We start from the raw sequence: 15315 nt of genomic DNA on the forward strand, positions 1-15315 counted from the left end.
GTCAGCGGGGCGGTGGCAATGGAGAGCAGGCACAGGCAGCCCCGTGCAGGCTCCAAGCAGCTTCAGCATGGGGTGCTGGCCACGTGGAAAAGGAGCAGCCATTTTCCCCCCCACACCAACGCACCAGCTCATTTCCTGCTGCTACTGCTAGCCTGGGCCCTTTGCCAGCTCCGGGCTTGCCCTTCAGGGCTGAGGCATGGCAGCAGCAGCTCAGCAAAAGCTGCTGCTCAGTATGAAAGAAAGCAGCCCCACTGCTCACTGCCTCCAGGCAGTGTTTGCTGCAGCCACCTGCCCGGAGCCCACGCCTTGCTAGGCTGTGGTGCAGCTGCTTCACCGCCACCTCTGTGCTGCCCAGTGGCTGCTCCGCTGTTGCCACACTGGGCAGCACACAGGTGGTAGTGAAGCAGCTGTACCACAGCCTAGCATGTTGTGGGCTCCGGGTGGGTGGCCGCAGCAAACACTGCTTGGCAGCGGTGAGTGAGGGGTCCACTTTCCTCCACACCGAGCAGCAACTTCTGAGGAACAAGCTGGTGCTCAGCATGAGGGGAAAACGGCCATTTCCCTTCCCCGTAGCTAGTGCCCCACGCTGAAGCCTCTTGGAGCCGTGCAGGGCTACCTGTGTCAGCTTTCCGTTGCCACCACAGCCCCATAGGGCAGTGGTGATGCAGTGGAGAGGCAGGACAGCCCCGTGCAGGCAGTAAGCGGATGCAGCAGGAAGCACTGGCCACAAGGTGGGGGAGGCTGCTTTTCCCCTGCTCTGAGCAGGCTTGTTCCCCTGCTGGGGCGGGGGGAAGGACCAGGAGGGCCTGCTGTTGCAGGAGCCTGCCAGGGCTTACCCTGGGTCCTACTACCCCTGTCTCCTGTCATCTTTGATAGGAACTAGGGGCAGATAAATATAAATGTTCATTTTTTAGGGTCCCCATGGGCGGGATAGAATGGCCTGGTGGGCCAGAGCTGGCCTGTGGGCTGTATTTTGCCCACCCCTGGTTTAGGAAATCAGCTTTTTCTTGGGTGTCAGATGTCAGCTGCCCCATTTGATCTCACAGGGGGCCAATGTTGCTTATGTTCTTCTTCCAACTTCCCATGTATTTGAAGAAGGACTTTTTGTTATCCTTGATTCCCATGGCTAGCCTGAGTTCAATTGTTGCCTTGGCTTTTCTGGACCATTCCCTACAGGTGTGGGCTTGTGCTAAGTAGTCCTCCTTGGTGATGATTCCAGTTTTCCCTCTGGCGTAGACTTCTCTTTTTTGTTTTAGGAGACCCAGAAGTTCCCTGTTGAGCCAAGGGGGCTTCCCTGCCTTCTGACTGCATTTCTTGCAGGACAGGATGGACTTCCCTTGCACTTTGAGGACTGAGTTCTTTAGGAACAACCATTCCTCATGGACTCCCCTTTCTAGAAGGCCATGGTCTCTTAGTGTCTGGCTGACCAGTCTCCTGGTTGTGGCAGTCAACCTTCCCAAAGTTGAGGATTTCTGTTTTACTGAGGGATTTGCCCACCCTGTGTTGGACAGAGAAAGTAATCAAATCATGGTCGCTATCACCAAGCTTGCCCTCAATCCTCAGGTCACTCACCAGATCAACCCCTTTGGCCAGAACCAAATCTAGCAGTGTCTCTCCCCTAGTTGGCCCATAGACCTCTTGCATCAGATACAGGTCATCAGTGCAGGTGAGGAAGTTTCATGACCAATCAGACCTGGCCATGTGCTCTTCCCACAAGATGTCAGGGAGGTTGAAGTCTCCCATGATTATCATACATCGGGAACATGCAGCCTTGGCCAGTTCCCTATTGAATTTGAGATCCAGGTCTTCTTGATTCTTCTGTAACAGACTCCTACAAGTATATCCCCTTCCCCATACTCTCTCCCGTATTTTAACCCAGCGAGTCTCAAGGCACCCTCCATAGTTAGTGAACTTAGTTTGAAGGGAAGTGTACTGCTCCTTGACATAGAGAGCTACACTCCCACCCCTCTTCCCAACACAATCTCTCCTGCGGAGGGTATAGCCTTCTATACCTACCAACCAGTCATAGGAGGAGTCCCACCAAGTCTCTGTTGTCCCTACAAGGTCATAAAACTTATTGGTCAGGAGAAGGGCCAGCTCCTCTTGCTTGTTACCCAAGCTTCTGGCATTTGTGTACAGGCAGTTGAGTCTGCCATGGGAAGCCTTAGGCTTTCTTATGTGAAGGGATGTGACCTTTCCTTGGGCTCTCTTCAGAATGGGTTCCCTTGGGCTACTAAACTGTTACTATTGTGATTGGCATGACCTGGACTAGAACTGTTGATTGACTGCCCGTCCCCAAGCAATCTTAGCCAAGCCCCTCACAATGGCACCATTGCCAAAGTTTTCTGTTCACCTCACTAATGCACCTATCCCTCCAGGGCCCATGACCTGTGATTGTGAGGATCGAGGAAAAAAGTACCTGAGCCCCTAGACCATTGAGCCCAGCCCGCAGAGCCCTATAGTCATCATGCATGACCTGGCCAGGATTGCTCCACACCATGTCATTTGTGCCCATCTGAATGAGTAGCATGAGATTGTGATCTGAGGGCTGGATGAGTTTGGGGATCCTCTCAGTCACATCATGGAAACAAGTCACAGGGAGGCAGCAAACCTCATGGGCTACAGGGTCGAGGCGACAGATTACACCCTCTGTCCCCCTCAGGAGCGAATTGCCTACCACAGCTACTCTGCGTCTTGTTCTGGGCGCAGTTGCTCATGGCCCTCCTTTCTCATATGCTGGGGCTGGAAGTTTGGCTGGTTCAACTAGTGTGAGGGGTTCAAAATGGTTGTGGAGCTCCAGGGGAACGGTTTCCCTGGTGCAGTGCCTCCTACAGCCAGAGACTACCTATGTCCAGGCAACCCCTGACTGGACCTCACGGTGGCTCTCTATTTCTGTCAAGGCATCGTCAGTTGTTGAATGGAGTACCTGGAAGTGGGTGTCCAGTTATCGTTCTGCATCTCTAGTGGCTCGCAGCCATTGCTCCATTGCCTGGTGTTCCCTTATCTGGCACTCCAGGGCCTCCACTGTTGAGCACATCCCACAAGGGGAGCTGTCAGTGCTCCCAGACCCAGCTGCCTGCATCTGTGCCAGGCAGCCTCCACAGGAAGCCAGGGGCTCCATCTGAGTGAAGGCTGGGGCAGGGGTCCTGCCCAGGTCGGGGCAGGGACCGCAGGCTCCATTTAGGTAGAGGCTGGAAACATGGGCTCTCTTTGGGTGGAGACCCTGGTAGTACCAGAGCAGGGGGGTCCAGGTGCAGGGTGGAGCTTCAGGGTGCAACACATCCAGAACCACCATGTGGTCTGGGCTACTACTGTGCAGGCCATTCCCTGCAGGCTCCCTGCCTGGAGCCTCATACCCCTTCTGCCTGCCCTCATGTGCGAACTCCTGTGCTAACTTGCATGCTGGGCCTAGAAGCGTGCCTGGTTGCATGTTCTGTTTGTGAGGCTCCAGTCACGTGCCTCCCTGGAGGGCTGGGCAAAGTAGGAGCTGGAGAAATCACCACTGTGATTGACAGCCCTGTACTTATTTCTGCAAGTGTCTTAAAAAGCACCTATCTGGAAGCCTTTGTGCTGCTGTCAAAATTCCTAACTCACTATGGAAAATAGCTCTGTGACACCCTAGGATCACAAAATTCGTACAAATATCTGGCATGAGGTTAGTGATGTTCTCCATTGCTGCCAAAGATAGCTCTGCTGCATCCAAGGATCATAGCCACGTCTCACTAGTCATCTCTAGTCATCCTGTGCATTCATACTTCACAAATACATTCAGGTTCTTCTGTGCCTTTGTTTCTGAAGACCCCCTCTCACATTTTCAAGGCCTCACCATCTGCACAATGGAGCTCATACCCCCACTGCCGCAGAAAAATGCGGTAAGAACACGTTCTTTCATGTCTGTGAAACACGTGGATCCTCCAGTGACCAGCACCAAGGAAAAGCTCAGCAGGAAATTAAACCTTCTGTCTCTAGAGTGGGGGGCTCACACCCTGAACAAAGAGGATAGCAGAGGGAACAAGCTGCTCCTTCCCTGTGCACTGTCCAGGCTGGGTGCAGAGAGAGGCAGGCTGGTATGATACATGGGAAGATCATGGGCATAGCCGAAAGAACTGTAGCCTCCTCTAACCACAGGATGGGGGGACGGGACTATCAGGTGTGCATCAACGGAGCTCTGGGGACAACTTGAAACAATAGCAGGGAGGCCAGGGAGGGTGAGAGCTTGATAACAAGTGCTTGGGGGTGGGAAACATTGAGTAGGGCACACTGGCCCTCAAACGAGTTGGAGGAGCCAGTGGACACCACCCAGCAAAACTGCTGAGACATGACTGGATAAGGGCTAGGAAAACATGGGCAGGCAGGAGCTGGTGGGAACATCAAGATAGGAGGCAGCCCCTCCCCTTCCCCAAGCCCACACCAATGTTCCCAGAAGCTGCAACCGCTCTTAAAGGGTTCCGCCCCCCCCAAAGAAAAGAGGAGAGGAGAGAACCGAGGCGAGGCCAGGCCTGGCGCAGCTTTGCCCCCTCTAGAGGGAAAGCGGAGGGAGCCCAGGGCCGCGCTGAGGCGGAAGGCGCCGGCATCGAGGGGATGGGGCAGAGCCGCCGCCCCGCTGGAGCCCGCGTACAAGGGGAGGGAGAGACACACAGGTCCGTCCGACCGGCAGCGGCCTCTTCTGCCCGCCCGGCGCAAGGAGGAGCCCGGCCCCGGCTGCTGCGGGGCGGGGCGAGGCGAGGCCCGAGCCCGCCGCCGGCTCCAGACACCGCCCCCCGGGCACGTGAAGCGGGGGAGGGCGGAGCTGAGGCCGCGGGTGGAGGTGAGTGTTAGGTGGGAGGTCGCGCTGTCGGGCACGGGCGGAGGCCCCCGCTCAGCCCCCTGCTCGCGCGTCCCTGGCTGCGCGCTCTCGATGCTTGGAGCTTCATCGGGAGCGCATCGTAGCAAAGGAGGGTTGGGAGGCCCTTCAGCGGGCGGCTCATGCAGGCCCTGCGCTAGCTGTATCAACCCTAACAGGGCTTTGTTTTCCCGGGTCTTACAAACCTCCAGGGGAGGAGATCCCACCGCCTCTCTGGGTAGCCTCTTCCAGTGAGAGCGTTCTTTCTACTATCCACCCCACCCCTCCCTTGCTGCAACTTGAGCCCATTGCTCCTTCTGTGATCTGTCACCACTGAGAGCAGTCCAGCTCCATCCTCTTTGGACCCTTGTCAGGGAGCTGAAGGTTGCTGGTAACAGCCGGGTTTCCTGAGATCCTCTCCCAGGGGTGGCAGCGCCCGCACAGCGTCGCCCTGTGATAGGCCATGTGAACCCAAAGGTTCCAAATAACCCCCAGTGTCAACAGTGTTCTGACCCACTGTGGGCTCCGTGCCCCAGAGGAGCAGCTCCCGTGTTTTTCCCTAGTCAAGGAGAAGAAAACAAGTGGAAGCCAAGAGCTGGCACTTTCCAAGTGGGGAGGCTGAAGTCTAACAAGGGTGACAGCCCCTGGCCTAGTCTCCGCCAGACTCAGGGTTTTTCTTTCTCTAGCTCCACAGTGCCTGGCATGCCAGTAGTCTTCCCCTTTATTATTAGGCAAGTATTTTCTGTTGTATGTGTTTGGTGGGTGTTTTAAAGCTTCAACTGGGTTGTGCCAATTCTATTAAGAGCAAAGTTGGAGGATTCTGGCTAGAGGATCTTGCCCCTTCACTCAGGGTCTGACCAATCTCTATATCTGGGGTCAGGAAGGACCTCTACCCCGTGGTCAAATACAGACGGGGGGGAGGGGGGAGGGGTTTGCCTTTCTCTGTAGCTTGGGGTACGTGGCCCTCTACCCGTGACCTGTTGAGCATATATTGACTGCATTTCATAGAAGCAGGTTGTCACAGTTCCTCTACTTTACCAGTGGCAGGTTGGGGTGTTAGGTCTATGTTGTGTCAGGGTTGACAGTAGTGTTATGTAGAGCATGGATTATGGTTGCATGGGAAGGCTTGGATAGGGATGATCTTGCCTTAGGCAAGGGGTTGCACTAGATGAGGCGGTCTGGAGATCCCTTCTAGCCCTACTTCTCCCCAACTATACCCCTCATTGCAGACCCCTTCAGGGTGGTGATGGCAGAGCAGTTAAAGTGGCTTCCTGTGGCATGACCTACCTGTAAAGGAGGCTGAGGAGTCCATGATAGGTGGATGGCGTGCTAGCAGCATCATGTCATGGGCTGCTGGCTATAGTCACTAGGCTGCCCTGATCATGTGAAGTTGATAGGTCATTTTCTTCAGGCAGACCTTTTGTTTTTCTTTTTTTGAAGCTTTCCACTGGTTAGAGCTCTGAACATGAGACACCAGTCTTGAGCAAGTGCTTGTCTACACTGGAAGGGTTTTAGGATTAATCATGCATTTGAATTAATGTAGGGTGAGAATTTAAAAGTATGGCAGCTGCTTCTGCAGAACCAGGTGAACATGCCATTATTTCAGTACGAGTGGCCACATGGGCAGCTATTCAAAAATAACTTTATGTGCAGACAAGTCTTTAAGAATCTGTCTTTGGTTAAGATAGTGGGGTAACTTGGTAAAGATTGGCAGAAGGCAGGGTAGGGATACACATTATACACTAACTGTATCAGAGATTTAGAGGTGGATTTAGTTAGTCTATAAGGTGTATCTCTACCCTGCCTTCTGCTTGAGTTCAAACTAACATGGCTAATTACCTCATTGTGCTCATTAGTAATTTTCTGCTACCTGTAGGCTGATGAGCTTGTGGGAGTCAAAGCAGAGTATGCAGAGATGTTCTACCTGCAGAAGACAAGGAAACTTTTTGAGGCAAACTGGCTGCTACGGAGATATGCTGCAACCTGGAAGAGCTTGCCAGAAAAAGCTTCATTTGCAAACATACTGCGGATGGATCATAAAACACTCACTAAACTGACTTTCCCCCTCCAGCATCTGGAGAGATATCTTGTGTCCGGTGTGAACACTGAAAACTTCCGGATCTTCAACCCCAGCCTGGATTACATCCAGTGGGCAGAGTTGCTTTTCAGACCCTCAAAAGACCACGCGATTGATTATTTCAGTTCTGCCATCCGCATGGATCACGTTCCACTACTGTCACAGCCTGAGGTCAGGGCATTAAAAGGCAGGCCTTGCTTCTACAGCTACTGTCAGGAGAAACTTGGAAGTTCCCCCAGTGTAACATTTTTTTCTTTCCTTGAATTCTTAGGCTCTAGTTACATTTGTTTTGGTAATTTCTTGGCTAGGCAGAGGCAAAGAAGAATGTCTCAGTGCAGTCCCAGCCCTCTGCAAAAATCCAAGGGACCTGCCAGCATAAGTCTGTAGTAAGTAGGGCTGTGCAAAATTTCACCGGCCTTCTCGTTTCAACAGTGTTTCAAGCAATTTTGAGGTTGAAACAGCAAAATCAAAACGAAACAAAGGCCATTGAAATAGCCTCAAAAAAACTGAGGCTAGTTGAAACATTTCAGAAGTCGAAATGTTTCGACCGTAGGCCGGGGATGGGAAGTCAGTCCAGCTGGGCTGACTTTCTATCCCCAGCACAAGATCCAGCAGGGAATGGAATCAGCCCAGCTGGGTTGACTTCCCATCCGCCATGCTAGATCCCCATTCCCTGCACTGGGTCCTAGAACTTTCAGGACCTTTCTGAAGGGAACAAAATGATCAACCCTCACAGTTAGGGCAACTTTTGCAATTTCTGTGTCATTGAGGCATCAGGTTCTGTGCTTTTCTTGGCTTCTTCTGAAGGTGTTTACGTACGTATGTATGAGAGAGATCCAGGGACTGCTTGGATGAGACCCATTGTTTATCTGAGGTACTTGTCTGGCCTCTCTCACCACAGCATCTGAGCACCTCATGATCTGGTGTGTATGATGTTACAGCAGCACCTCTGTAGGATAGGGAAAGAACTGTTTATTAGGGATGTGCAAAGCAGGCCCTATTCAGTTCGGATCTGGCCTGAATCAGGGACAGCGATTTGATTTGTTGATTCGGATCACTGAGCGTGATTTGATTCAGCTGAATCCGAATCTGAAGATTCGATGCTGATTTGGGAGTCAGCTATTACGATCTAGACATAGCTGTAAATGGTTTTTCTACATACTTTGAGGTACCAGGCACAGCTTGTGAATGCTGCGATGCTGGGGAGGATGGAGCATCTCATGGGGTGGGGGGCCCTCCGTGTGCTCAGCAGTGAACCTGCAAGTGGACTGGAAGTAGTTCCGCTGGGGAGGGCACTGGGGGGCCACCCTGCACCTCCTCCCCAGCTCAGCGATCGGCCCCCAGACCCAGGAGGCACCAGTTGCCTGTCGGGGGGAGGCACAAAGGGGGCCCCCCTGCACAGTCCCCAACAAACCCAGAAGTGGACTGGAAGTGCTTATGAGCCACTTCTGGGTTCACTGCCGAGCGTGCTGGGGAGCCCCCTGCACTCCTGTGGGACGCTCAATCTGTCCCACCATCATAGCATTCATGAGCCACCTGCTACCTAGAGCTATGTAGAAAAAAACATTTAAAGCTTTGTCTATGTCTAAATCTCTCCAAATTGATTCGGAGGATTCCAGTTCAATTTGAAGAGATTAGAGGGTCCTCTGATTCAATCTGGATTCTGAGATTTGGCTAATGAATCTCCACTGAATCAAATCAGGAACCCAAGCTTCGCACAGCCCTACTGTTTATCCCCATTTTACAGATGTGAAACTGGGAAACTTAGGGCCAGATACTGTTTCATCTGTTAGGCACCCTGAGAAGAACCAAGGCATCTGAGTTAAACGTGATTCTGTTCCATCCTGCTCAAGTCCTGAAAAACCATCAGTGCAGAAGGTGGGTGGTTCTTCCTTGTTGCAGCTTTTTGTGACGTAGTCTTAAGGCTATGATGAAAGTATGTTGCAAAAAGAGAGGCATTCCAGGTACTTAAGCAGCAGATCATGTTTAGATTGGGATATGCAATGGGTGGAATAGGATCTTCCTCAAGTGACCTCTTCAGGGTCACACAGGAAGTTCCAGGCAGAGTAGGGAATTGAATCCAGAGCCCAGGCTTAGGCTGGAAGTATATAGTCATTCTTCCCACACCCAGGCTGGCAAGGCTTTAAGAACTGCAGGAGCCACTCCTGTTGCAATAGAAAGTACTGGGCAAGGGAGAGAAGAATGCTGCAATGCTCCTTTTCTCTCCCTCCAGGTGTGCTTTATGGGCCGAAGCAACGTTGGGAAATCCTGCTTAATAAAGGCTTTATTTTCTCTGGCTCCAGAAGTTGAAGTGAGAGTATCAAAAACTCCGGTAGGTGCCGTTTTGGAATTCCCTCCATCTCAGTTGGATGCTGGTGCCATTCGGGTGGGCTGGGAGAATGAGGGCCAAACTTTGCTTTGGACTGAGTGAGTTAGTGTCTGGTCCACTGTGCATCCACTAGAATGCACAGAATACAGTAGCAGAATCTCTGGTGAAGTAATGAATGGATAAATGATGGAAAGAGCCCTCAGAGTTTAGGGAGAGTATGTTGGGAGTGGATGAAATCCTGGAAGCAGAACATGCTTGTTGTAGAGTTTCTTGAAACAAAACGAATGCAAGAGCTCTACAGAGGTGTTTTTAGTCACTTTCTGAAGGGCAGATGCATAGTCTGACTTAAGTCCTCCTCCCTCTGAGAGTTAGAAGCCACCTTCTAATTTTCAGTCTAAATCTATTTGCAGTCAGTTTTTACCCACTTGGTTTTGTGTCAGCTTTCCCCCCTACCTTAAATACTACTTCTGTTCTGTGATGTTTAGCCCTACAGTATATTTATTGCCAGACATCCTGTTCCTTCTCATTTTGTTGTGCTGAAGGAGCCACAGTTTTCTAGTTTCCTTTCACAAGCAGACTCGCTATGTACCTGGTCTTCTTAGCAGCCAATCCTTGCACTTTTTCCAGCTCATGCACGCTCAAGGTTGATGACTGGTGTTGTACACAGAATTCAGGATAAGCCTTCACCAGGGCCTTGTACATGGCATGACTGCCTTTCTGTTGGTATTGGAGATATTTCTCTCAATTAGGATTGCATTTTCCTTATTTATGGCTGCACTGTGTCCTTCTCCTTGGTTGTTTCAGACTGATAAACTCCCGGCTTACAGAAGAAGTTTTTGTTCTTGGTCCCCAATGGCATAGTCATGCATTTTGTTCCGTCGAATTCCATCCCATTTTTTTACTCCAAACCTCAACATCATCCAGTTTGCTGCATGTTATGGGTGATTCAGGGCCATGGCTCCATATCTCTGTTGACTTAAATTTGCATATGTGAGCTGGAAAAGGGCAGGTGGAGGTTACTCATATGATGGCAGCCTGGAGGTACTTGACACCTTTGTCTTGCTTCCAGCTCATGGGGTATTTGGAAGATTCCAGACTTTCTTCTCCAAAGCTGAGACCTGCTCCCATGCACAGCTGATTTACTCTGGCTCTTTGTGGGAAGCTTTCTGCTCTCCACAGTTGAATGGGAATGTTTGTACAAGTTTTCTGCTATAGATTGCATCTGGCCTGCCTCCCTCCACTCACTCAGCTTTAAAAAATACTTTTAATCTCAGAAATATAAATCAGTACACATGTCCCTACTGGCCAAACCTACATCATCATCACTACATAGATTTACATAATTGCACTTTGACAAACTTAAGTTGGTTTCATCTACTGTTAGTCCAAGGGAATTTTTTCCACTAAATCCTGAATCAGTTCCTTGCTTTCACAAGTGCCTCCCTCTTCCAGACAGTGGGGTCACTTACGTTATGCTGCTGCTGAGTGTAATTAGATCTGAAATACTGCATTTTCCTGCATACAGCATGCCCTGGAATAAAATGTGCCATTTGTTTTTGAAAGGCAGAATGAGAAAAAAGAACTTTCCTTATAGGGATTTATTGAGTAGCAGCAACCAGAAGCCAAGACTACTCATTGTTTTGCTTCCTGTGGATTGCTGCAGATTTTATTTTTGCTTTTGTCTAGGAAATGACAGAATTTGTTCTTACTGTATTTTTCATGTATAATGTGCACTCCAATTTCCAGCAGCTGTATTGTGGGGAAAAAGTGCTTGTTGTATGCAAAAAAAACCAAAAACAAACCCGTACTTTCCCAACTTCTAGGCCTGTCAAATCTTGTCTTGATTTTCTCCACGTGCAGCTTATGTGCTTAATGTAAAACACCTTTTTAGATCATCCTAGCCAAAGGCAGAGCAGATGATAATACTTAATAATGTTCTCTCACTCCAGGGTCACACCAAGAAACTTAATTTCTTCAAGGTGGGGAAATGTTTTACATTGGTGGACATGCCTGGCTACGGATACCGAGCCCCAGAAGACTTTACTGAGATGGTGGAAGCCTATCTACAAGAACGGAAGAAGTAAGAGGGCTACCAAATGCAGTTGTAGTATTGCTTTCTGCAGTTCCAAGGCACATATTTGCAAATATTAGATGGCAGAGAGAAACATAAACATAAACTAAAATGTATCAAGGGGTGCATTAGACTCCCTGATCAGTTTTTGAACAGAAGTGGGAAAAGTTTGATCTATTGTGTAAATCAGTCTCTTATGCCTGGGCAGATCAAAGCCCCAAGAAATATTTAAGGTAATGGCCTGCACCAGGTCCTCTCAGGATGAACTGTAGTGGATATGAACGGCTGTGTGGGGGCTGAAATCACTTCTCATTGCTACTGAACTGAGACCGTCGTTGCTATGTTGCCACTTAGCTCTTTGTGCCTTTGGCAGCTTGAAGAGGACATTCTTATTAGTGGATGGTGTAACAGGAATTCAGGAAGCGGACAACATTGCTATAGATATGTTGGAAGAGTTTGGGATCCCTTATGTGGTAAGTTAATTCTTTCTCTGAAGCACAAACCCAGAATAAAGGCCTGTTTAAAGAATGCCCCTGACTTGTGCCTAAAAAACATAACAGACCAACCAGATGACCCCATGCAGTACAGGTCTACTAGCAAGTTAAAGGTGACCTGTATGGCAAAAATCCCTTCCATTATAATATATGAGGCCTGAAAAGCGGCTTTTTTTTTTTTTAAGGGCTAGATCTTCAAAATAGAATTAATTCTTGGTGTCTGGCATGAGACACCTGAAAAGGGTCAGATGTTCATAGGGCAAGTACTCAGCATTAATGTACTACCTTGCCCATTAGATAAGACAGAAGGCAGTTGGAAAACTCTGGGAGAAAGATGCATCTTGTAAATGTTTCCAGGCTCACAATAACATTTCTCTCGTCTCTCACTCTCTCTCTTTTTCTTCCTCTCCATCCTACCCCAAATCTTCACCCAATGGATTTCTCCAGTTCGTGTTAACAAAAATTGACAAAGCTTCCAAGCGACTGCTACTAAAAAATGTACTGGCAATCCAGGACTTTGTAGAGCAACGAACTCAGGGATGTTTTCCTCAGCTCTTCCCAGTCAGGTAACCTTCTGTTCTATGCTATATTTAAGCACCTGAAAGAAAGGAAACTAACTGGAAGGTGTTGGGTGGTTTCAGAGATGGAAGTCCTGGTTATGCGCAGAACCAGTACAGGGGAGGGTACCTGTAGAACAGAGGTGAGACTTCATCCTTCTAAGGCCCATACCTCCTTTGGCCTTTCTACTGTGACATAGTTAAGACATACTAGTGGGTTTTGTGATGTGGAGGCTTGTCTCAGACCACCTGACTCCTCAGACAGACAGCGCAGGGGATGGTGACTAAGGCATAGTTGACTAGGACCTACTGTGGGATGATTGTAGCTTTCTTTTTGGAAAAGAAAGGTAGTAGCTGTGCTCAGGCTGCCCAGTACAAATTAATGCTGCTGTATTCAATTGTACTGCTGCCTGTGGTTGCTGTAACTTCAGTGTCCGTACTTGTATTCCTCTTGGCCTATCAGTGTACTTGACTGGGAGAAGGAAGAGGCTTTTCTTCTGGATCCACCATTAATAGAACATCAGGCTGAGACCCTGCCCTCTGTTACATCTGTACTGTCTGAGGGAAGCCAACTAGAGAGCACTGATGTGAATGAGAATGGAATTGGACATTTTACAGATAAAATGGAAAGGACCTAACTTGAGTTTCCCATTATGGGATCAGACTGTGTCAGTTAAACAAAACAAAAAACCTTCTGTTTACGTGGAGCAAGTTACAAACCTAGGACCCCAATGTGCTGTCTTTTCAAGTCAGCTTTCAATATACAAATATAAAACTGTATCGCACATGATCATGCAGAAAACCTATACCAGGGCCTAGGATGCCCTCCAGTGTTCTGTGTTTCTGTTGTCACTTATACCCATACAAAAAGGCTGCCATAGCAGACTGGTCATGTTCTGCAGGCACTCTTGCAGAAACCCAAGTTGCAGAGTATATTTTTTATACTGTGCCGTTTTTTTCCAGGAGTCACTATGCCCTTGTTTATCTGTCTTATAGTATCATAGTTTCTAGGGTCGGAAGGGACCTGAGCAGATCATCTATTCCGACCCCCTGCCATGGCAGGAAAGAGTACTGGGGTCAAATGACCCCAGCAAGGTGATTGTCTAGCCTTGTCTTAAAGACCTCCAGGGTAGGAGCCAGCACCACTTCTCTTGGAAGTTGGTTCCAGATCCTAGCCACCCTGACATTGAAATAGCACCTCCTGATGTCTAGTCTGAATCTGCACTCTGCCAGCTTGTGACCATTATTTCTAGTCACTCCTAGTAGTGTTTGGGGGAACAGGGACTCCCCCAATGCCTGCTGGTCCCCTCTGACTAGTTTGTAACAGGCCACTAGATCCCCCCTCAGCCTTCTCTTGTGGAGGCTGAACAGGTTCAGGTCCTGTAGCCTCTCCTCATAGGGCCTGTCCTGCTGCCCCCTGATCATGCGGGTGGCCCTCCTCTGGACTCTCTCCATGCTGTCCACATCCCTCTTGAAGTGCAGCGCAGCACCCAGAACTGGACACAGTACTCCAGCTGTGGCCTGAGCAGTGCCGCATAGTACATGGGGTCAATCTATTTTAGACTGAGCAATAAGCAATTGCTCAGTTTTGAGCAGTTGTTTCTGCACATACTAACTAATGAATGGAAGAATTAATAAGTCCTTATTTCAGTGTAGGGCAAAGAGATTGGAGCAGCACTGAGAAGGGTAGATTGGTGAGGTGATTGTGTCACCAGTCAGAAAATCCTGCTCTAAATTATCTTCTTGTGTGTGTGTTGAATCTTTCTTTCTAGGCTGCTTCTCATAGTTTAGTAACTATTAGAAAGTATTCAGTAAATATAGCTTTTCCAACAAACTTGGCACTTTGCTATATTATACTTATGTAGTCCTATGTTAAATTATAATATATTTATGTTGATTCTTTACTTTTACATTTGTATGTTAGAAATAGTGAATGAGAAATTTTAAATTAAAGTAATTCAAGCTATAAAAGGAAATAACTTGAAAGTCTGTTTAAATGTACAAAAAGAATATTTTAAAGGTTAATTCAGATTTTAAATGTGACTCTTATTTTTTCCTGAATTATCCAGGACACATGAGGTAGTTATGTATAACTGAGCTTAAAAGGAAAGGAATTGTATGGACTATGATTTTAATATTCTTAAATGTTTTAGGACAGCTAGATCTTACACTTAGTTTTTATTCATAGGTTAGAAGAGCAAAATTAGAAACCTGACTCTCTGAATCTTTGTTTCCACAGTTCTATAGAGTATTTTGGGATCCACCTGCTGAGGTGCTTTATAGCACACGTTACAGGAAATCTACCCATTACAGAGACCTGATGACAACACACAACTATCCTGTTGTACTCCCTTATCCACCATAAAAGATACTAAAGCCCTACGACTGGATTTTGGATTTATGAGTTTGTAAATAATATAGAATATTGGAATTATTTTGATTTTTTTTTTTAAACTCAGTGTGTAGAAAGGTGGAATCTTTGGTTTAAATTATTCCCAGAACAGATTATTTTTCATATTTTTAACCATTATTAACATCATTAAAATATAATAAACATATTTTATAAGCGGTTTATATTTCCTTCCCTTCCTTCATATGAAGGCAGTCTTGAATGTGAATCAAGTCTTAAGTGAATGCATACATTCTAGAATATATGGCTATAGCTGGAGGTGAGCAAAACCCTGAGCTATTTAAGTCCTAAGCATAGCATCCTCCTTTCTTAGCTAGATCAAGAACATCATGTAAGTGTGTTTTTCCCCTCCAATTAGTCATTGTTCTCTAGATCTCTTTTACTGAGGAAATCAGGGTACCACGTGGAATTCAAACCTTCTGATAAATCCATTTAGTTCTAAGTTGAACAGGAATGCAGGTCTTGATTTAGTGAGGACAAGAAAAAAGCAAGTACAAAGCAGTTTTTCAGAACCATCCACCTAATTCTGATTGCAACAAGAGTTGACAGGACCCA

At 48.0% G+C, this 15315-nt stretch overlaps 1 protein-coding gene across 1 annotated transcript; it reads left to right on the forward strand.

Annotated features, from left to right (window-relative positions):
- Nucleotides 1-3836: 3836 nt before the first annotated feature.
- Nucleotides 3837-14919, forward strand: GTPBP8 (GTP binding protein 8). The gene is made up of 8 exons (XM_090040783.1): nucleotides 3837-3872; nucleotides 4445-4807; nucleotides 6699-7070; nucleotides 9133-9231; nucleotides 11178-11308; nucleotides 11673-11772; nucleotides 12241-12359; nucleotides 14590-14919. The coding sequence occupies exons 1-8, from the start codon at nucleotides 3837-3839 to the stop codon at nucleotides 14669-14671; spliced, it is 1302 nt and encodes a 433-aa protein (XP_089896909.1). The 3' UTR covers nucleotides 14672-14919.
- The last annotated feature ends 396 nt before the right edge of the window (nucleotides 14920-15315 follow it).

This window comes from Crocodylus siamensis, chromosome 1, assembly GCF_052110815.1.
Source record: "Crocodylus siamensis isolate JL-2025a chromosome 1, ASM5211081v1, whole genome shotgun sequence".
In the NCBI taxonomy this organism is placed as follows: Eukaryota; Metazoa; Chordata; order Crocodylia; family Crocodylidae; genus Crocodylus; species Crocodylus siamensis.